The 24,156-nt window shown below is 38.0% G+C and overlaps 1 protein-coding gene across 1 annotated transcript in view; it reads left to right on the top strand.

Annotated features, from left to right (window-relative positions):
• Window positions 1–24,156, top strand: part of LOC139951601 (gamma-aminobutyric acid type B receptor subunit 2-like) — a 40,944-nt gene that overhangs the window by 4,626 nt on the left and 12,162 nt on the right. Inside the window, exons 2-11 of the mRNA XM_071950569.1 lie at window positions 1,639–1,776; window positions 8,085–8,255; window positions 9,704–9,811; window positions 16,584–16,649; window positions 17,259–17,447; window positions 17,868–18,113; window positions 19,633–19,696; window positions 22,529–22,615; window positions 23,371–23,521; window positions 23,670–23,802. Of these exons, the coding sequence (XP_071806670.1) occupies window positions 1,657–1,776; window positions 8,085–8,255; window positions 9,704–9,811; window positions 16,584–16,649; window positions 17,259–17,447; window positions 17,868–18,113; window positions 19,633–19,696; window positions 22,529–22,615; window positions 23,371–23,521; window positions 23,670–23,802 (1,335 nt within the window). The 5' untranslated portion in view covers window positions 1,639–1,656. The remainder of the gene's footprint in view (window positions 1–1,638; window positions 1,777–8,084; window positions 8,256–9,703; window positions 9,812–16,583; window positions 16,650–17,258; window positions 17,448–17,867; window positions 18,114–19,632; window positions 19,697–22,528; window positions 22,616–23,370; window positions 23,522–23,669; window positions 23,803–24,156) is intronic.

The raw sequence follows: 24,156 nt of genomic DNA, 5'->3' as shown, positions 1-24,156 counted from the left end.
TCGATTCGATTCAAATATTTCGATGGGAAACCGCTTCTATCTCAAATCTACGAACTTCAGAGGGAGCTGTTTCTCACAATGTTGTATTATTATCAACAGTTCTCCATTGCTCGTTACCAAGCAAGTTTTTATGCTAACAATTACTTTGAGTAATTGAACAATATAGCGGAATCATTACAGTAAATCATGTAAATAACACGCGTGACATTTTGGTCATTGGAAAAAAAGTAGGAACATTTTATTGAGTGCAATGACTATAGCTGACCTATAGAATGTGCACATGGTGTTGTCCTCAATAGACTGTGTAGGCTATTCCCGACTCTGAATTTTCCCAAAGGGCAAACCGACAATCGGAAATCAGACTGATGCCAGCAGGAAGAATATCAGGCATGAAATAAGGACAGTGTATCAGAAATGTCAACAGGACGTAACAAAAGGATTTTACAAAAGGAAAATGTGATAATGGATAACATCTGTTTCGGTTTTACCAACTTCCTTCTAGCGAAGAGTTCTTGAGAGAAGGCCGAACGTTTTATTGATCTAGATTTGCGGTAACCACCAAAACATTGATAGATATCTCACATTGCCTTTTAGGAATTACTGGACACGTTCGGTAATTGTCAAAGACCAGGGCCCAATTTCATAAAGCTGCTAAGCACAAATATTTGCTTGGCATGACATTTCTTCCTTGATAAAAACAGGATTACCGACCAAATTTCTTTTTGTTGCATATTGCTTGTTACCGGTATTCAGCTGTAGTTTGCTCATCCTGAAAATCACGTGGAATTTTCGGTTGGTAATCCTGTTTTATCGAGGCAGAAATTTCATGCTAAGCAAATGTTTGTGCTTATAGCAGCTCTATGAAATTGGGCCCAGTATTCTGACCATATATCATATATCTAAACATATGCATACAACATTCTAATCTTCAGCTTTCTCCAGAAGACGATCAGAGCATACTGATCGAAACGTCGAGTTCAAACCAACGGTTCTTTTCAGAACCACCCCAACTCATTAGAGATAGTCATTACATGATGTTACCGCAAACCTTTCCATATCGTCTTTCCACCATGCAAAGTTTCAAATCCTACTTAAACAGCAGGCTTCTGCTGAGGTCTTTAATTTAATTGTTAATGAAAAATTGCTTCTTTCTCAAAAACTACGTTACTTCAGAGGGAGCCGCTTCTCCCAATGTTTTATACAGCATGTGTACTATACTCTACATTACTCGTTTACCAAGTATTATTTTATGCTAACAATTATTGTTTATGAGTAATATTACCAGTGTCCAGTGCCTTTAAAGACATTTGACACTATTGGTAATTGTCAAAGACTAGTCTTCACAGTTTATGTATCTCAACATAAGCATTCAATAACAAACCTGTGGAAATTTGAGCTCATTAGATCGTCGAAATTGCGAGATAACAATGAAAGAAAAAATATCTAAGGTCTTAAAATCAAATTCGTGGAAAATTGCGTCTACTCGAAAACTGCATTACTTCACATTGTTTTATACCATCAACCTCTCCCCATTACTCGTTACCAACAAAGGTTTTATGCTAATAATTATTTTGAGTAATTACCAATAGTGTCCACTGCCTTTAAGACTAATTATCTTCTTCTTTTTGTTTGTTCCAGTGCCGGCCTGGAGATGGAATGAAAGGATTCTTTGAGCTCCTTTATGAAGAGCCAACTAAGCTGATGATTCTTGGAGCAAGCTGCTCGGTGGTGTCACAGCCTGTAGCAGAGACTAGCAAACATTGGAACCTTGTGCAGGTGAATGAATAACCGCACTCAATAGATTAATTATGACGTTGCATCTCAGTAAGCAAGTATTGGAACCTTGTGGAGGTGAATGACGAATAAGTAATTGACTATGAAACTGGACCGCATGACCGCACTTATTGGTAAATGTCAAAGAGCAGTCTTCTCACTTGGTGTATCTCAACATATACATAAAATAACAAACCTGCGAAAATTTTAGCTCGATTGGTCGTCGGAGTTGCGAGATAACTAAAAGAAAAAACACCCTTGTCACATGAAGTTGTGTGCTTTCACGAATTTGATTTCGAGACCTCAAGCTCTAATCTTGAGGTCTCGAAATCAAATTCGTGGAAAATTACTTCTTTCTCGAAAACTACACCACTTCAGAGGGAGCGGTTTCTCACAATGTTTTATATACTGTCAACCTCTCCCCATTACTCGTTACTAAGTGAGGTTTTATGCTGATAATTATTTTGAGTAATTACCAATAGCGTCCACTGCCTTTAATATCAATATCTTAATTATTTCAATATCATTATTTGTTGTTTCTCTCACAAAATAACTAAAATAATTTAAAGATGAGATCGCCTTAAAGGGTTGACGCGTCACTTCAAAAAAGAAGAAGCAAATGCTACTTAAATCGTGTTGCCCCCTTCACATTCCATTAGGTAAGGAGGAGTAGGTATGATCCACTAGGAACATGTAGAGCATAATGCAGTCAGTGCGCATCGGTCAGAAAAAGTCTTCCATTCATTGGTTACGTATTCGTGACCATCGCTGCTATGAATACATAATGAGCTCGGAGGACACATTTCTGGATAATTAAATACTGTATCGAAAAAATACTATTGCATAACGGAGCAACAACGTTTTATTGTACATTATACAAAAATTATCACACAGTTTTCGGGGCCCAAAATAAGGAAATATTTTTCTTACCTTTCCATTTGTTTTAGTTATTGTGAGTTATTGAGAGTCTGAAATGCAATACCGTTCTCAATTTAAGATTCATCATATTGCATCTTAATTTTTTAATTTTTTTTAAACAAAGATCGCATCACATCATTATGGCCGGACGGCCACTTCAAAGTGAGAGCACTTAAAGACACCGGACACCTTTTGTAATTATCAAAGACCATTATCCTCACTTCGTGTATCCCAACTCCGAATAAAATACATATCTGTGAAAAATTAGGCTCAACTCGTCATCGAAGTTGCATAGGAATCAAATAATCTTGTCCAGTGTATGTCTTGTTTCGCTTGCGTTGCATGCCCTTCTCTTATTTACCTAGATGATGCAGTGATCATGAGACGAAGATTATTTTAGCTTGTAAAAACGTATTTTCATGACACTGTTTTACTCATTTCTCAAAAACTACAGCACCTCAGCAACTAATATTTTACCTAAATCCTTTAAAGCCATTATACACTTTCGGTACAGGAAAAGAAAAAAAAGTTCACAGATTTACAAATAACTAACAGGGTTTACAGAAGGTAATGGTGAAAGACTTCTCTTGAAATATTGTTCAATGAAATGCTTTACTTTTTGAGAAAACATTAAAACAATATAAATTCTCGATAGCGAGAATTACGGATTTATTTTAAACACATGTCATGACACGGCGAAACGTGCGGAAACAAGGGTGGGTTTTCCCGTTATTTTCTCCCGACTCCGATGACCGATTGAGCCTAAATTTTCACAGGTTTGTTATTTTATATTATAAGTTGTGATACACGAAGTGTGGGGCCTTGGACATTACCTGTTTACCGAAAGTGTCCAATGGCTTTAAGGGTTGAGATAAGGTCAAAAACCAATTAGTATAAAAGGTAGACGAGACTGATATTATTTTTTCCTTTAACTCAATGAACTTGAAATAATAAACTCCTTGTTATACTTTGGATACTATGGGTCCCACGTTCATCGATTTACCTATTTCTTAAAAGTTGTTATTTTAAAATTTTCAAGAACTCAATCTCTTAAAACAAAAAGCTACTTGCTAATAGTTTTTTTTAAAGAACTCTAATATAACTCGTGTAAAAATATGAGCGCATGGCAAACTTGAATTTGACCCAAAAGCCCATTTCATAATCATAATGGTTACTGTCTCATAATTTCTAAGAGGGGCAATAACATAATCTAGATTAATACATACTCTCTGTAAACCCTTAAATGCGGGAAAGCCATTAGCTATACGCCAATACTTGAAATGGTCAAATTGATAAGGGCACAATCTAAGGAAGTATAATTAGAGATGGGGACGCAAAAGAAATTAAGACATGCGGTGAACGATATTATTTTTTATTACGGTCGGAATCACAAATTTCAAAACCTTTTCAACTACAAATGGGGCAATTACGCCGATCTTTAAAGAGGAAGGGGAATTTCAAATTCAATTTTGTAATTTATTAATTTGTTAAACAGATTATAGTCATCGTGTGAGAGGGGGACAACTTATAAGTCTTCAACCTGAAGTTAAAATATGGTGTAAATAGTCATTGTATTCGATAATTTTGCGGAGAAAATATTGTCAACAAACAAGACATCCGATGACATCATTTTAAGAAAAAATGGTCCTTACATTTACTGTACGGGGATGTTTGGGTATATTTCTGACTTTGACGTTTTGATTGACGGAATAGTCCTGTTTAAATCCAATGCTAAAAACGTGGAATTCTAAATGTTTAATGGATTGACATTTTAAATGCATTGCACACTATTGGCAATTACTCAAAATACATTAGCATAAAACCTTTCTTGGTAGCGAGTAATGGAGAGCTGTTGATAGTATAACAAATTTTGAGAAACAGCTCCCTCTGAAGTAACGTAGTTTTTGAGAAAGAGGAATTACTCCTCACTAAAATAGCCAGAAGCCTTTTATTGCTATCTGAAAGCACACCATTTTGTTCAACAAGGGTGTTTCCCCCCCCCATCATTTTCTTGCAACTTCAATGACTAATTGAGTCAAAAATTTCACAGGCTTGTAATTTAATGCATATGTTGGGATACACCAAGTGAACTGGTCTTTGACAATAAAAAAATCAAAATGTTTCTTTTTTGTAGTTACAATTTGTAAAATGTGTCACGCGGAGAATTAGTACTCGTGTAGGCAATAATAAAAAAAAATACTGGTTCTTTTGATAGAATAAAGCTTTAAATCGCAAACTCTGCAGATAAAGAGGCATGGTAGCCTATAGGGCAACAAAACCTAGTTCTAATAAAAGTGCACTTAACAATAATTTTTCAATGCACTTTACAAATGGGGTGTCTACTTTTATCGCCTAAAGTATTGCCAAAAATGTGAAAATCTATGTTTTTGTCATTTTTTCTGTCTACTTTTTTTCTGTTTTTTTTTCTGGATGAAGGTAGGTTAAAAATCTCATAAACACAGCTGCGGCAAATTGAGTCAAAATCAATACAACGCGATCGGCATTGGCGTCCATAAGTTATTCATGACGTCACATGCTTACAAAAGGGCCACAACATACAGACTTATTATGGCAGGCAGGTCAGTGCGCAGCTCATAAGACGAACAAACACAAGTTCTATATTTATACTGTTCGAAGTGCACTCAACTTTGAATATTATGAAGATTGTCTTTACAATATTATTTGATTACTAGGTGTGTTTTTTGCCAAAAATAGTCCAGTAAAGTGCAGTACTCTTCTTGTTAAAGTACTAAGACATGGTTTAAAGACCCTGGACACTATTGGTAATTGTCAAAGACCAGTCTTCTCACTTGTTGTTTTTCAACATATGCATAACATAACAAACCTGTCAAAATTTGAGCTCTATTGGGCGTCGAAGTTGTGAGATAACCGTAAAAGAAAAAAACACTCTTGTTACACGAAGTTGTGTGCTTTCAGATTGCGGGATTTCTGGATCTCAAAGTCTATTAATTCTGAGGTCTCGAAATCAAATTCGTGAAAATAATTACTTCTTTCTCGAAAACAACGTTACTTTTCAGGTACCCGTTTCTCACAATGTTTTACACAGCTCTCCATTACTCGTTACCAAGTAAGGATTTATGATTATTACCACTAGTGTCCACTGCATTTAAATGCAGTGAACACTTTTGATAATTGTCAAAGACTACCCTTCACAGTTGGTGTATCTCAACATATGCATGAAATAACAAACCTGTGAAAATTGAGCTCAATCGGTCATCGAACTTGCGAGATAATAATGAAAGAAAAAATACCCTTGTCACACGAAGTTGTGTGCGTTTGGATAGTTGATTTCGAGACCTCAAGTTCTAAATTTGAGGTCTCGAAATCAAATTCGTGGAAAGTTACTTCTTTCTCGAAAACTATGGCACTTCAGTGGGAGCCATTTCTCCCCATTACTCGTCACCAAGAAAGGTTTTACGCTAATGATTATTTTGAGTAACTACCAATAGTGTCCACTGCCTTTAAGCAGACGTTCATTCGTAGTATCAGTTATAAAACGCCAAAACATGGTTTAATCTTCACGCAGCGTGCGTTAACATTATTGTTGTTATATATATATAAAATGTACTTTATCCTCACCTACCAACAACTTTTATTCGATTAACCTCACACTTTCTTAAAGAAAATTTCTGAAAATCATTATACCAATTATCTGGTTATGTGTCTTGTTTGTCTGTGCCCACACCAGCTCATAACGTCAACGAACGTGCCTTGATTGCTTAATGTAATAATATACTTTTGAAATTCAATCGAATTAAACGAAATAATATAATCAATAACAGCCTTGTTTCTTGAAATCATTTCGTAGAAGCGAAAAATGATAATAATTTAGACCAAAATCTCTCGAGATATGATTTTTCTAATCGTAATTGAGTTTTAAACAGGATGCAATTTTCGTTGAGGGTATCATCACACAAATCAAGAATTATTATGTTTGAAGTCCGGCGGTATTTTATTAAAAAAAAAAAAAAAAAAATAGGGAGAACAAGAATTGGCAATCGGGGCTTACTGAAATGTTTTAAAATGAATGAGCTGTGGAAATTATGACAGATTCAATTTGGATGTATGCATGTTTTTTTTTTTTTTTTTTTTTTTTTTGGATGACTTGTCTTTTGTTTAGTAACAGCCTAGATGTAATGAGTTTTTGAAACGCTGCAATGATAACTCTTTTTTGGAGGAAAAATGAAAAAAGAAAAAAAAAAAAAAAAAAAAAAAAAACCTAAAAGTCAAGACAATGCAGTTGTATAACCAAACCATTTTTTTAAAAATAACTAATGATTCTCAATTTTTCTGGCAGTCTTTCGGTTTTATAGTATGAAATCGCTAACACGAGCAACCGATTACCATAATAATTGTTATATAGCTCCATTTCACTAATGTGGAGTTAGAGTGTTCAATAAACATTAAAAAGCTCATGAAGCTCATTGATGTGTGTGTACCCTGAGTGCTTTTCTTGGCGTCGGTTACAAATGCCTGCATTTCACACTGCAGAGTGTCAATAAACATGAAATAATATCAAGGAAATCTCATGAAGCGTTGAAACCTCATGAAGTTACAGGCCTCGGGTAAAGGCATTGGACACTATTGGCAATTACTAAAAATAATTATTATCATAAAACCTTTCTTGATTACGAGCAATGGGGCGAGGTTGATGGTATAAAACACTGTGAGAAACGGCTCCCTCTGAAGTGCCATAGTTTTTGAGAAAGAAGTAATTTTCCATGAATTTGATTTCGAGACCTCAAGTTTAGAACTTGAGGTCTCGAAATCAACCATCTAAACACACACAACTTCGTGTGACATGGGTGTTTTTTCTTTCATTATTATCTCGCAAGTTCGATGACCGATTGAGCTCAAATTTTCACACGTTTGTTGTTTTATGCATATGTTGAGATACACTAACTGTGAAGGCTAGTCTTTGACAATTACCAATAGTGTCCACCCAAACTATGGTTAATAATTATTAGCATAACAACTTACTTGGTAGCCCTAACAAGAAATTGAAAGCTGTTGATAGTATAAAACATTGTGAGAAACGGCTCCCACTGAAGAAACGTAGTTTTCGAGAAAGAAGTAAATCCCACTAAAATATTTAAATTTGATTTCGAAACCGCAGAGTTAGATTTTGAGGTCCCAAAATCAAGCATATAATAGCACACAACTTCGTGTGACAAGAGTGCATTTCCTCCATTATTATCTTGCAACTTCGACGACCAATTATTGAGGTCTATTTTTCACAGGTTGGTTATTTTGTGCATACGTTCAGATACACCAAGTGAGAGTACTGGTCTTGGACAACTACCAAAGATGTCCAAGTGTCTTTAAAGGAACACTAGAGAACTAAATTTTTAATAACTTTCTGTATTTCACAGATGTCCTTTAGTTCAGCGTCAGATGTACTGTCCCTACGGAACCGATTTCCTTATTTCTTCCGGACCAATCCGGCTGAATCCGGCGTAAATACACCCCGGATCGCCATCATCAAGGAGTTCGGATGGGAGAGGGTGGCAATCATACACGACAACAGCGAAGTGTTTACAAGTGTAAGTAATTTTATGAATAAAGGCTTAGTTTATTTCATCAATTTTTATTAAAAGAACATTTGCACTAAGAAAAACCTGAGTTATGGTAGCCTACACAATAAAAAGCAGAAAGCATTTAGGTAGGTTTTGAAACTGTGCATGATGGAAATACGATCTGGAAAGGTAACATCGTGTACTGACTATCTCTAAATGAGTTGAGGTGGTTCTTAAAAGTACTGTTGGTTTCAACTCGAACTTAGAATTTTCTTTATTAACCAAATGATCACAATAAAATTGACAAGAAGTTCGGCTGAGGGTGGCAATCATAAATTTCAATAGCCAAGTGTTGACAAGTTTGAGTCATTAGTGATTAACATTTTATTTATATATCAAATGATATTATAAACCATTATGTGAAGTTGAATGGTACATTTTAAAGACACTGGACACTATTGGTTATTGTCAAAGACCAGTCTTCTCACTTGGTGTATCTCAACATATGCATAATAACAAACCTGTGAAAATTTGAGCTCGATTGTTCGTCGAGTTGCGAGATAACTATGAAAGAAAAAAACACCCTCGTCACACGAAGTTGTGTGCTTTCAGATGCTTGATTTCGAGACCTCAAGTTCTAAACTTGAGGTCTCGAATTCAAATTCGTGGAAAACTGCTTTTTTCTCACTTCAGAGGGAGCCGTCTTCACAATGTTTTATACAATCAACCTCTCCCCATTACTCGTCACCAAGTGAGGTTTTCGCTGATAATTATTTTGAGTAATTACCAGTAGTGTCCACTGCTTTAAATGATTTGGCGCTGAACAATGCATGTCCAAATGTGCATGATCGACGCGCAAAGGGTTCTGGGTGAAATCAAAGACCAATCAACCACCAATCATAGCACTATAAAACCTGGGGCCGATTTCACAAAGAGCTCAAGATTGGTATCAATGTTAAAGGCAGTGGACACTATTGGTAATTACTCAAAATAATTGTTAGCATAAACCTTTCTTGGTGATGAGAAACGGGGAGAGGTTGATGGTATAAAACATTGTGAGAAACGCTTCCTCTGAAGTGCCATAGTTGTCGAGAAAGAAGTAATTTTCGACGAATTCGATTTCGAGACCTCAGATTTAGAGCTTGAGGTCTCGAAATCAACCATCTAAACGCACACAACTTCGAGTGACAATGGTGTTTTTTTCTTTCATTGTTATCTCGCAAGTTCGATGACCGATTGAGCTCAAATTTTCACAGGTTGGTTATTTTATGCATATGTTGAGATACATCAACTTTGAAGGCTAGTGTTTGACAATTACCAATAACGTCCACTGCCTTTAAGTGCTAAGCAAACCCATGTCACAATGGTGCATTCTTCTTCTATTTGGGGTGCATGGAGGGGTATTCTTAATGTTTGTAGAACACATTTTGCGTTCAAGTTTCTGTCTTTGATTTCTCGCCTTTTTTTTTTTCTAGGCAACTAATAAGTTTTTGGAAGATCTCGCAAAAAACAACATAACTTTGGTGGCCAAGGAGTCTTTCACTGCTGGTGAAAAACCTACAGTTCAACTCCAAAGCATGAAGGTATGAATCTGTATCCTCAGAGGAGAATTATGTGTGTATTGTGGCGTGTCATGGCCTAGCGGTTATAAGAGCACCTGTCAGATGCAATTGTGTCCGCCGTGCAATAATGTCCGCTCTGGACACTTTTGCACATGCAATCGTGTCCGGGGCTATGCAAAAACCGTCCGGTGGACATGTACATGGAGCGTGCATGCAATGAACCTACGTACTATATGCAGCATGAATATTCGCGTATTTCTTTTGTCATTCATGACATGCACTGAGCTTGTAAAAAAAATAAAAATAAATGGCGAACGTGTTCCGTCGACCAATGGCGTTTAATTCACTGCAAGGACGGTTTTGCACGGGGGCGGACACAACTGCATATGCAGCAGCGTCCGGGCGGACACACTTGCACTATGCAGCAGTGTCCGGGCGGACACGATTGCATATGCAAAACTGTCCGGCAGACATTATTGCATATGCAATAATGTCCGCCGGATAGTATGTCATAGAGGACACATGCATGCGACACCGGATGCCATTCTGGTGTTTCTGATCAGCAGAGTGTGGGTTAGGGTCAAAGTTGTGACACCTATATATCCTTAAGCAAGACATTTCACCATTGCTTCGTCCTTCGGATGGGACGTAAAGCCGTTAAGCCGTTGAACGTTAAGTGTTTTGTAATGCACGTAAAAGAACCCAGTGCACTTATCGAAAAGAGAAGGGGATCGTCCCGGGTTTGTGATTTGGTTGGCTATTGCGCCACAACAACTTGCAAACCATTGCACAGTGCTATGTATAGGTCTCAACATTCAAACCTTGCAGGAAAATACTGTATCTTAAAGCCTCTTAGGTCAAATTTACAATGCAGCATTACAAGAATACTCGAACAGCTTCACTACTTCAAATATCTTCCTACTACAATATTATGAATTAGGAAAACGAAACTTAAGTAATTTGGTCATGTCAAAAGAATGGGCAGCGACCGATGCTCCAAAATTCTTTTCGAAGGTCACATTGCAGGTAGCAGACCCATAAGTATAGAAAGGGTGGCTGGAAGATATCAAGCATTTTTGCGAAAAGGCTGACATTACCATCTGTCAGCAGCATGCAGGACACCTAGCAAGCAACAGAGACCTCATGGAGACTCATAGTTGGGAAGCCATCTCCGGGATCTACTTTGGAGGACGGCTATGATGATGATGATGATGATGATGATGATGATGATGACGAAAGCGCTTTCAACGTCACTGAGTGACGGATATGAATTGAACTCGTCAAGTATATAAAAATATGAGCGCGTTCCAAGAGAACACTTTTTTTTACTATTTGTGTATAGATTAATCAATGCATTTCTTGCTGTGATGTATACAGTATGATTGTACCTTTTGTATTTTTCAAAGTTTGTGCCTTGCTTTTAAGTTTCTTGTGTTTTAGCTTCGTTTTGCTTTTATAATGTTTAGTGTTTTTTGCCTTTTTAATGTACAGCGCCTTTGAGCATTTTATCGCACTTAAAACCAACTGACTGAGGTGAAAGTATTTATTTTATGTAAACTACATGGCAAAGAACACATGAGGAGCACAATATTTCTTGGTTACTGCGGGGAAGGTGTGGCATAGTCTTCCCTACCACATCAGGACTGCAAATACAACATCTTCTTTTAAAACTGTCCCTCAAAGTTCACCTCTTCCAAGTTAAATGTTGACCAGCTACTCTCAAACATAATATTGTTCTGTTCCTTTCTTTTGAACTGTTTATTTTGTATCATGAGCGAGCGCCATGAGCACCTTTTTGTGGCGGATACCGGCGCTAATATAAGACTCAATTATTAATATCATTATTACATGAGGAACAGCTGTAAAAAATATCTCAGTCTCAATATGCATAAAATAACAAACCTGCGAAAATTGAGCTCAATATATCGTCGAAATTGCGAGATAACTACGAAAGAAAAATTTATTGTGGCGGATACCGGCGCTAATATAAGACTCAATTATTAATATCATTATTACATGAGGAACAGCTGTAAAAAATATCTCAGTCTCAATATGCATAAAATAACAAACCTGCGAAAATTGAGCTCAATATATCGTCGAAATTGCGAGATAACTACGAAAGAAAAAAAAAACCACTTGTCACACGAAGTTTATTGCTTTCAGATGGTTAATTTCGTGACCTCAAATTCCTATTCTGAGGTCTCGAAATCAAATTCGTGGAAAATACTTCTTTCATAAAATAAATACGTTACTTCAGAGCCTTTTCTTACAATGTTTTATACTATAAACCTCTCCCCATTACTTGTAACCACGTAAGGTTTTATGCGAATAGTTATTTTAAGTAATTACCAACAGTGTCTGCCTTTAATAATCATGAACATTAATGCAAAAATATCTTACCGTTGCTATTATGAATTTTCAAATAGGGGCACCATTTTTTTGCGTATTCTCAAGAAACTGCTCTAGAAATGCAAGGGTCGTGGGTTCAAATCCCACCCGAGTAATAAACATCCATTTTGTTTTCTCATAGAACTCGGGAAAGACTCACATCGATGGGTAAAACCATTTTAAGACGTTGTTAAAGCAATCGCACAACATCGGTATTGTCCAAAGGCCCACACTTCGTGTATCACAACTTATATATAAAATAACAAACTTGTGAAAATTAAGCCTCAATCGGTCATCGGAGTCGGGAGAAAATGACAAGAAAACCCACCCTTGTTTCCGCACGTCTCGCCGTATCATGACATGTGTTTAAAATATATTCGTTATTTTCGATATCGAGAATTGATAATTGTTATATGGAATAATATTTCAAGGGAAGTCTTTCACCATTACCTTTTTGCAAACCCTGTAAGTTATTTGTAAATCTGTGAACTTTTAATGTTTGTTCTGTTCAGAGAGTGTCCAATAGCTTTGACTTTAAAATCACAGAAATCTATTGAAATTGTGAGTGTGTTGTTTTTTTGTTGTTTCTTGTGAGTGTGTTGTTTCTTAAGAAGGGTAATTTAATACTCCGGATTTCTTTATACTTCTAATCCATATAAGTGCAGATAAAACAAGAATTATAAACCATCGGCTGTACTGGGAACTGTGTACTTAGCAGATTAAGTACCCTGTAATGACGTCACATCATTACATACGATTACAAGGCAAACAAACTTTTGGTAATGTCAAAGACCATTGTCAACACACGCATTAAATAAAAATCCTGTTTAAATTTGTTGCACTTAGACAAAGTGTGTTCTTTCAGATGTCTGAAGAAAGGCTTCATGCTTTTACTTCTAAAAAAATACATTAAAGGTAAGGTACACGTTTGGTAACTACTCAAAACAAAAATTAGCTTCAAAACTGACTTGGTAACGAGCATTGGAGAGCTGATGATAGTATACAACATTATGGGAAACGACTCCCTCTGAAGTAAGGTAGTTTTTAAGAAACAGGTGATTTCTTACTAAAACAATAAAAGACTTTTAGCTAGAAGTCTTTTATTCCAATCTGAAAGCACACAAATTCGTCCAACAAGGTAGTTTTTTCTTGATAACTTTCTCCCAACACCGATGACCAATTGAGTTCAAATGTTCACATGTTTCACAAAATTAATATTCCTTTATCCCCGCTGCAAATTTAACATCAATTGTATTGTTGCGGTACCCGCTGCCAAAACATGGGATTTGAACTGCCTCTAGCTACCGGGCAACCTCGGTAGTCTAGTTGGTAAGACACTGCTCTAGAATTGCAAGGGTCGTGGGTCGAATCCCACCCGAGTAACATGCCTCTGATATTTTTTCACAGGACTCGGGAAGTACTGAGTATACAGTGCTAACACACATCGGTGTATGGGTAAAAAAAATATATATATATATTACTTTATCCCCGATGCAAATTTAACATCTATTACATGTTTCACATGTTGAGATACATCAAGTGAGAACACTGCATGGTCTTTGACAATTACAGTGTACCTTCCGTTTAAAGGCAGTGGACACTATTGGTAATTGTCAAAGATTAGTCTTCACAGTTGGTGTATCTCAACATATGCATAAAATAACAAACCTGTGAAAATTTGAGCTCAATCGGTCGTCAAAGTTGCGAGATAACAATGAAAGAAAAAAACACCCTAAAACACCCTTATCACACGAAGTTGTGTGCTTTCTGATGCTTGATTTCGAGACCTCAAGTTCTAAACTTGATGTCTTGAAATCAAATTCGTGGAAAATTACTTCTTTCTCGAAAACTACGTCACTTCAGAGGGAGATGTTCCTCACAATGTTTTATACTATCATCCTCTCCCCATTACTTGTAATCAATTTTGAGTAATTACCAATAGTGTCCACTGCCTTGAATTCGGCGGAGGTTGTTGGTATCGTTTTGTATTATAATAATACTATTATTAACAACTATCCTGTGTTGTTTATTCATTACAGACAATTACAAGGTAAACAAACTTTTGCTTTTTGTCGATGACCATTCCATACGATTACAAGGCAAACAAACTTTTGCTATTTGTCAATACCATTTATTACAGGCGTTTACAAGAATTTGGTATTGTGAAAGACCATTGTCCCTTAAGTATCTCAACACACGCGTTTAATGATAATCTGTTAATGTGTTGGCCGTCTATAGACCAAGCACTCTGTTAGTACGTCACATGATTACGGACGATTATAAGGCAGACAAACTTTCAGATGTCTGAAGAAAGGCTTCGTAAAATAATTATTGTTATTAACAGCTATCTTGCTCTTTATTCATTTAGTATACAGTCGATTACAAGGCAAACAAACTTTTGGTATTTGTCTAAGACCATTAAAAACGATTACAACAAGACAGACAAACTTTTAGTTGCCTGAAGAAAGGCTTCGTATAATAATTATTGTTATTAACAGCTATCTTGCTCTTTATTCATTTAGTAACAGACGATTACAAGGCAAACAAACTTTTGGTATTTTTGTCTAATACCATTTAAGACGATTAAAAACCAGACAAACTTTTTATATTTTTGTCAAAGACCATTACAGAGGACTACACGGCAAACAAACTTTTGGTACTGTCTAAAAGACCATTTGAGACGATTACAAGGCAAACAAACTTTTTGTATTGTCTGGATGTCAATAAGTATTGTTCTTTTTGTGACATTCTTCCTGTTTAGGAATGGTTAATTAATACTCCGGATTTGTCTTGTTTTTATAATCCATATAAGTGCAGATGTTAAAAAATATGAATTATGAACCATCAGTTGTGCTGTGTGCTTGGCCGACAATACACTAAGCACTCTGTGACGTAGTCACATCATTACAGACGACTACAAGACAGACAAACTTTTGCTATTTGTCTAAGACTATTGTCCCATTAGTGTCTCAATTCCGTTGAAATGTTTTGACCGACTACAAACCAAGCACTCTGTGATTACACGTCCAGACGATTACTAGGCGGACAAACTTTCAAATGCCTTTAAGAAAGGTTTCTGTCTTCTTGGGGTGAACACTTACTCACAGCATTTGTTATAATAAGTTATTAACAGCTATCCTAAGCTCTTTATACATTCGATTACAAGGCAAACAAACTTTCAGATACCTTAAGAAAGGTTTCTGTCTTTCTCTTGGGGTGAACACTTACTCACAGCATTTATTATAATAAGTTATTATCAGCTATCCTAAGCTCTTTATACATTCGATTACAAGGCAAACAAACTTTCAAATGCCTTTAAGAAAGGTTTCTGTCTTCTTGGGGCGAACACTTACTCACAACATTTGTTATAATAAGTTATTAACAGCTATCCTAAGCTCTTTATACATTCGATTACAAGGCAAACAAACTTTCAGATGCCTTAAGAAAGGTTTCTGTCTTTTTCTTGGGGCAAACACTTACTCACAACATTTGTTATAATAAGTTATCAGCTATCCTATGTGCTCTTTTCATTAAGTTACAGTGGATTACACGGCAAACAAAATTTCAGATGCCTGAAGAAAGGTTTTCAAGTCCTTTCTATTGGGGTGAACGCTTACTCACAACATGTTCTATAATAACTTACTAACGGCTATCATGTGCCCTTTATTCATTTAATTGAGATGATTACGAGGCGAACACGATTTCAGATGCCTGAAGAAAGGTTTCCGTGCATTTTCTATTGGGGTGCACACTTACTCACCTCTCTAAAACTACATTACTTAATAATAATACCGATTGTCTTATATATGTAGCGCACATATCTACCAAACAAGGTACTCAAGGCGCTGAGTAAGAACTATTGGTTAATGCAGTGATGGATTCTGAGATCCAATTATTTAGCACTTTATAATGGTTTACAAGGTGCTACAGCGGCGCATACAGCAGCCACAGCCATGAACACCGGGGCGAACCCCCTCTCATTTCGAAAAGTGCACCGGGGTATTTATTTAACTACGTGTTTCAACACATGGGACCAACGGCTTCACGTCCCATCCGAAGTACGAAGCAACTGTTAAGTGTCTTGCTTATGGACACAAGAAGTGGGGTCGTCGCATCTTGTGATAATATTATTAATAACAGCTATCCTGTGCTATCCAAATTCGTTTTGATGGTCACTGTCTGGTAGAGTAACTACCCAAAACAGGTCTTATACACCGCGGTCTCAAAAACTTCTTTACTTCATTATAGGGAGCCGTTTCTCACAATGTTTTATACTACAACAGCTCTCCATTGTTCGTTATTAAGTAGGTTATATGCTAACGATTATTTTGAATTACTACCAATAGTGTCCAGTGCCTTTATTGTTTATACTGTTTTGGTTTTTTGTTTTTGTTTAACCACACAGGACAAAGATGCACGGATCATAATAGCCAGTGCGCAGGAGGAAGGCTATCAACAAATTTTCTGTGAGGTATACATTATTTCCGAATTTGCATTTTTTTTTTAAATAAGAGGCAGTGTGAAGCTGGCGACATGGACATGCGTTGCTCTCTCACTGAGACGTTAATTATTTTTGTACAATCGTTTAGTCATTAATTGTTTTTCCTCAAAAACTATAACACCTCAGTAGGTAATATTGTAAGGAAAGCCTTCTACTATCAAGTACAAGTACATGTACAAGTACATGTACATATATTTTTGTATTCTCTGTAGCAATTCCAGTTTTTTAACTAGGGTTTATTCTCTGTGTTTTTTAATCATTGATTGATGGTTGTGTACAAATTCTGCATTTATTACATGTTTACTGTATTTTCTAATGGGTGTTTTAATTGTATGGATTTTAATATGTTTTCTATTAATTGTTCAGCGCCCAGGAGCATGTTTACATGGATAGGCGCTATATAAATTTCCATTATTATTATTATTATTATTAATATCTTTTAACCGTGTAAGTTTTCAAGTAAATCTTTGGCCAATGTGTTTTGTGTCGTACAAAAAGTAACCAAACCCTTTAATTAAAAAAAAAGAAGAATCAAACTCTGCGTAATGAATAAATTAAAACATTGTTTTTCCACACCAGGCCTACCACCTGGGGCTGTATGGCAAGAGATACGTGTGGATAATCAACAGCTACAACAGCGTTGATTGGTGGAAGAATGTCACGTGGCTTGGGTGTACTGAGGAGGAGATGCACAAAGTTGTTGATAATTACATCGGTGCTGTGGTCCTGGGTTCACGTACCGACAGTAACAAGACAGTGTCTGGATTGGTAAGATTGAAGAGTAGACTGGGTAAACCTGTCTGATCTTTATCCGCAAGAACAAATGGGTCGACATCATTGAAATAATTATGACGTTTTGATCAAATTGAAATACAACGTGCAGTCGTGCTCGTCACAACATAACCACAACATTTTAATAAGACTTTAAAGGGCGTGTTTTTAAAGGCACTGTACAAGTCTGGTAATTACTCAAAATGAACAATTACCATAAAACCGACTTAGTAACGAGCTACGGGGGGCTGTTTATATTATAAACATTGTGAGAAACTACTCCCTCTAAAGTAAGGTAGTTTTTGAGAAAGAGGTAACTTTTCACTAAAATAATAAAAGACTTCTAGCCAGAATAAATTTCAGTGTATGCTTTCAATAACCATTGTATATAGTTTATGTTTCCTTCTCTTGTAACAGACAGCCAGTGGTTACGAGGATGCCTACATTGCTTATACGCAAGGCGTGCCATACTCCGGGGTCGAGTATGGCTCGTTTGGTTACGATGCCGTCTGGGCGGTGGCTCTGGCCCTACACCGCGTTGTACGGCAACTTGAAGCAGAAAACGCAACTTTTAAAATCGAGGATTTTGACTACAGCAATGCCAACCGTCTGAGAGACAGATTTGTCAAGACGTTATCGGAGCTGGTCTTTGAAGGAATAACGGTCTGTTACCCCTCTGAATTTATTTATTTTTGGCACATCCAACAACATACTGTTTAGCGACAAAAACTAGATGAATAGGAAGCGAGAATACTAATTTTGGTTTTTACCCCTGCACCGATGTGTGTTAGCACTGTATACTCAGTACTTTGCCGAGTCCTGTGAACAAATATCACAGGCATGTTCCTCGGGTGGGATTCAAACCCACGACCCTGGCGAGAAGAAATATTAGTTAAGGTTTCAGGTTTTTCCATTTGTACTTAAACTTAACTTACTTAACTTAAATGCATTTATAGAGCGCTTTAACACTGTTTCAAAGTGTTGCACAGCCAAGCAAATTATTAAAATACAGGATAAAAATATAAGCAAAATAGCAATATGGTTTTAAAAATACACAACAGTAAAAAAAAAGAGATATGTACAATGTAAGGGGAAAATAATTATAGAACTTAATAACAGTATGGAAAGGTCGCAGACAGGAAGTCTAGACTTGTACAGGGTCTATACATATTCAAACCAGGGACCTATAACAAAAGAGGGCAATATATAAAGGGAACTGTTGCTAAAAAAAAGTATAAACAAAAGAGGGACAATAATTGCAGGTTCACGGTTTCAGGTGTATACAGACTTCTGTGGGAGGAAATACCCCAATATGATGAAAATGCACACAGTAACGTAGGGACTGGAACATAATAACTACACAGCATTTATAAAGGCGCACTGAATCTGGTGTAAAACCATTCAAATGCGCTGGTCAAGATGGAAAAGAGGGAGTTCTCAAGTGTTGGGGAAAGCAAGTGTGAACAGGTGTGTCTTGAGTTGATGCTGAAAGATGGAGATGTTATGTAGTTCCCCGAGGTTTTTAGGGAGTGAATTCCAGAGCCTGGGTGCTGTAATGGAAACCTCTCTGTCCCCGTATAGCTGGCTAGAGGAGACCGGGTAACAAGGAGACTGGAACACCCAATCCACGTGCAAAGCTCCGGTCTGAGAGTGAATTCAAACCGGGGTCCAAAGAGGTGAAAGGCAGGGAGAGAAACAACTGAGCTAACTTGATCCTCCAACATAATTCCTGAGCAGATTTCCTACCCGAATGAACTTTAAATACCGGGCAAAAGTCACTGTTCTAAAATTCCAAGGGTCGTGGGTTCGAATCCCACCCGAGTAATATGCCTGTGATATTTTGTTTTCACAGGACTCGGGAAAGTACTGAGTATACAGTGCTACCACATCGGTGTATGGGTAAAAATCAAAATTAATAAATAAGCATGTTTCCACTCTGTTACCTAACACGTTTGATCGTGCCACATTCTTGAAACCATCCCAGCTCCTGTTGGAGGATGCATTTCCGGAAACGAACTAACGCACAGAAACTTTGAGTTGATCCCACGACAAACGCTATCATTTTAAAACCAACTGTGAACACGCACTCAAACAACGCAACGACTAATTTGTACATGTTGAGACTGCATTATTGTCGAAACTTATAGTGTGATTAACATAATTTGTTTGTTATTTTGTACAGGGGTTGGTTTTGTTTGACTTGTCAGGAAATCGTTTATCGCCCTATAAAATCGAACAACTCATAGGTAAGACTAGTTTTGTAAGCTTTTTCTCTCAATTCCAAAAGGAGAGTTTCTCATAAAGTTAGGGAAAATACTAATAAAATGCCCCTTTCCAAAAGCAAGGGCAGTCTCCTGACGATGACTAGAGCAAACATGTCGACACTATGATACCGATGAGAACGCACTCCGGGGTAGTGCAGTTAATAACGATCCACTAAAAATGTAATACTTATTAATTTATTTTTGTATTCTTGCAGGCTTTAAAAACATCAAAAACACACAGCAACAATAACAGAAAATGTAGGATTTAAAAACATTAGGAAGCCATTGAGAGACATTACAAATCAAACAGAAAAAGCTACCAGAAGCCTATTGGATTGCCCAAAAGCGAACCAAATCACTATCCAAAGAGACAATCCCTGAATGAAAGTCCCTAACAAAATAAGCAGGACAGATCTGAAGTCTCCCGAATTACGAAAATCTACCGCCGCGGTAGAGCAAGACAAAAAGACCAAAGTCTACCTGACAAGTAGATCTAAAAATGATTTTAAAGACACTGGACACTAATGGTAATTGTCCTAGACCAGTCTTCCCACTTGATGTATCCCAACATAGCATAAAATAACAAACGTCTGAAATTTGAGCTCAATTGGTCGTCGAAGTTGCGAGATAACAATGAATGAAAAAACACCTTTGTCACACGAAGTTGTGTGCTTTCAGATGCTTGATTTCGATACCTCAAATTCTAAATATGAGGTCTCGAAATCAAATTCGTGGAAAATTACTTCTTTCTCGAAAACTACTTCACTTCAGAGGGAGCCGTTTCTCACAATGTTTTATACTACCAACCTCTCCCCATTACTCGTTACCAAGTAGGATTTTATGATAATAATTATTTGAGTATTTACCAATAGTGTCCACTGCCTTTAACGCAAACCAACATTGGTACCTCATCATGCAACGCCTCAAATCCCGCTTAAAAAGAAGAGCTTCTCTGATAGGAAAGTGGAGTGAAACTACAAAACTGTTAATGCCACTGTCCTTGTATTGCAGCATCGAAAGCATTGCCAAATCCATAAACACTTGTTTTCAGTCTTTATCCTTACGGATAAAGACATTTATTGGTTTTCTAGAACCGGTGATTTCACCGAATACCCACAATGGTTTAATTTGATAACGTACAGTGACGTCTCGTAAGCTTTCACAAAAGGTTTGAATACCTTCTCACTAGGAAACTGTTACAAGGTCTACACTATTTCCATAGACAAAGGCCCGACATTTCGACTCTAGCGGAGTTTATCTCGAAGGCTTAATGACAACACTACAACAAAATTAGTCAATAACCAGACGTTTCGACCATCCAAATAGCAGATTCTTTTTTGAATGCTAAATTGCCAGCACAACAAAACAACACAACAATACAATATTTGTATGTGTTTATGATGTCAAGTAAACATAATTATGCATGTGGAGAAAAACACTTTGCCCTAATGACAAACAGTCTCGAATCCATAGAGTCAATGAAGGCTACAGCTAGACTGGTTCACTTCGTATAAAGGGTGTGTTCGTTTAGCTTCCCTGGGTCATCCCCGGTGCGTTCGACTAGCTTTTGACGTCATTCCAGGGGCTCACCCAGGTCAGCCCCCAGTGCCCTGCTTGTGGAGTGGGTCACTTAGGGGCTGGCCCCAGGTAAACGACGTCACTACGAGAGCGGTGAGTGGTCGTTCGTTTAGCTCTTGTCAGGGGCTCACCCGAGTGAGCACCGCGGGGTAGACCCAGGGAAGCTAAACGAACGCACCCAAAGACATGTACTGGTTTACAGAACTAGTGATTTCAATGGATACAATGATTCCATTGGATAAAAGTAAAGTGACGTAAGCTTTCACAAAGGATTTGAACACATTTCCCCCACAAGAAACTCATACAATGACTACACAACTTCTCAGTGTTTATGCTTTCAATTGGACTTGCTGATAAAGACGGGAATTTGTCTTACAGAACAAGTGTTTTCATGGGATACAGTGATTCAATTGGAAAATAACGCGCAGTGAGTAAACTTGCACAGCGGATTGTGCACAAATCTTTTTAAAACGCCTGCCATTTTTAAAACGCCTGCCATTCTGTGTCCATACTATTTCAAAGGACGAACTGCAATGGTCTTTTTAGACATAAATTTTGCTCATGGCATGCTCTGACTGTCTCCCGAAGTCCATGTTTCATCAAAGACTATATCCCCTCATATACCTGCCTACTATACAAAGGTATATCTACAAAGGAACTTATAATATTTTGTGTGGGCCAAGTTTAGCAAAGAAATTTGTCAGTGTATGCAAGAACATTTGGTGGGACCCAAATGGAAAAAAACAAAAAGCCCGGCTACGCTAAAGCTATGTAAACTTGCACAGTCATTAATGGGCAGTGGCGACGTTTCTCTACTCTGTTTACGCCAATGTGCAAAAAGATGGATTGCACAAGATTACGTCATTGACCACAATTTTTGATGAAACGTGCACGCGGGAAAGACTATCATTGGCCGAGAGTTGTGCTCATGCAGAGCGCTTATACACCTTTCCATGTTTTTCATCAAATTATAGCGGCCGGTGACGCGTTGTGTAATTCATCAATTACTTTGTGACAGTTATCGCAATACTGAAGAACATTAATATTAAGACGAACATGAAAAAAGTCTCACCTTTTTCACAAACTCGTCGTCATGTAGAAAGTTTACCAGGATGTTTGGTGAACAGTATGACGCACGGTGCGGTCACTTTAAAACTTTGAAACAAAATCAACGTTTGCTCTGCAACTTGTTTATTTTGCACATTTTCAATATAATTTCTGATGTTTTGTTGACAGATGGAGTGGAGGAGACAGTCGGTTTTTATCTCCATGATAGGCCATTTGGTTTACAATGGATGAGAGAGAGCAAGTTTGTCTTCACAGGTAATGCCTTGGATATTAAGCGAGTCGTAACAGTTGAACAATGGTAGCAAGACTTACAAGACTTAACACATTTTCTCAGAAATCGGGGGCGACTTTGTCGGGGGGGGGCGACCATGCCTGACGAGAATGGCGACTTTGTGGGGCAACATTGTGAGGGGTGAGTTTGTTCAGGAAGGGGGCAAGCTTGCTGCAGGGGGCAACTTTGCAGGGGCGACTTTGCAGGGGCGACTTTGCAGGGGCGACTTTGCAGGGGCGACTTTGCAGGGGGCGACTTTGCGGGGGGCGACTTTGCAGGGGGCAACTTTGCAGGGGCGACTTTGCAGGGGGCAAGCTTGCTGCAGGGGGCAACTTTGCAGGGGCGACTTTGCAGGGGCGACTTTGCAGGGGCGACTTTGCAGGGGGCGACTTTGCGGGGGGCGACTTTGCAGGGGGCAACTTTGCAGGGGCGACTTTGCAGGGGGCAAGCTTGCTGCAGGGGGCAACTTTGCAGGGGCGACTTTGCAGGGGCGACTTTGCAGGGGGCGACTTTGCAGGGGGCGACTTTGCAGGGGGCGACTTTGCAGGGGGCGACTTTGCCGGGTGGGGGGGGGGGGTGGGGCGAAATGACCATAGCATGCATGGTACATAAATTACAATGGCGTAATACCATCATACAAGTGCAGCTATAGAAAATACAGCAATTTTATAAGTACCTTTTATAAATACCGAAATTATATGAGCAAAACACTTACGTTGATTTTCTTCTTTTGTTTGAGGTGGCATCGTACCCAGAGATGGTCCGTCACGAGAGGTGGTTTACCTTGGTATAGAGCCCTCTACGTTCAGTGTGTTCGCTTCCCTCGCCTTGATAGGGATGGTCATGACAGTCGTCTTCTTGATATTTAACGTTAGCTGCAGAAATAGAAAGTAGGTTTTATTATTTTTTTTAGCACTGAGCACTATTGGTAATAATTGAGAGTGAAATTAAGTTGTTGATATAAAACTATCTTTTGTGCATACGAGCGTGATTGGTATTATTTTATAGTTTAAAAGCTGTGTGTTTTCTTAATTCGAGGGTGGTGAAACTGTCATGCCCCAAAGTTAACAACGTCATTGCCATCGGCTGTTTCATGTGCTACACCGACGTCATCCTCAGCGGGCTAGACGGAAATCTTGTATCAAAATCAGCCATGAACAGCCTATGTTTGGTAAGAAACATCCCCAACAGTAGGCTGTGTCAGAATTAGCGGCTTAAGCTACGGCTACGGCTAGACGTTTGCATCATCTTGCGTTGAAGTATGGGACGTCCTTAGCAACACCCGTAGCAACAGTATTAGCCGTAGCCGTTGCCGCCAATTCGGGTACGGTCATCATCCATAGGTCCTTTTCGAATCCACGGCTACGGCTCAAGATTCGGTTCCAGTATCGGCTCAGACTAGCTTGGCCCGCAGCCGCAGTTGTTAAGGTGGCCTCAGGTCGACCTTGCGTCAAAAAAAAAATAATAATAAGTCGGCGACTGACTTTTCAGGATCACACTGTGCATGAGCTAAGACCACCGGGAA

This window comes from Asterias amurensis, chromosome 19 (genome assembly GCF_032118995.1).
Source record: "Asterias amurensis chromosome 19, ASM3211899v1".
NCBI classification, from domain to species: Eukaryota; Metazoa; Echinodermata; class Asteroidea; order Forcipulatida; family Asteriidae; genus Asterias; species Asterias amurensis.
Note: the sequence above shows the minus strand (reverse complement) of the source record. Positions and strands in the feature narration are given on the sequence as shown.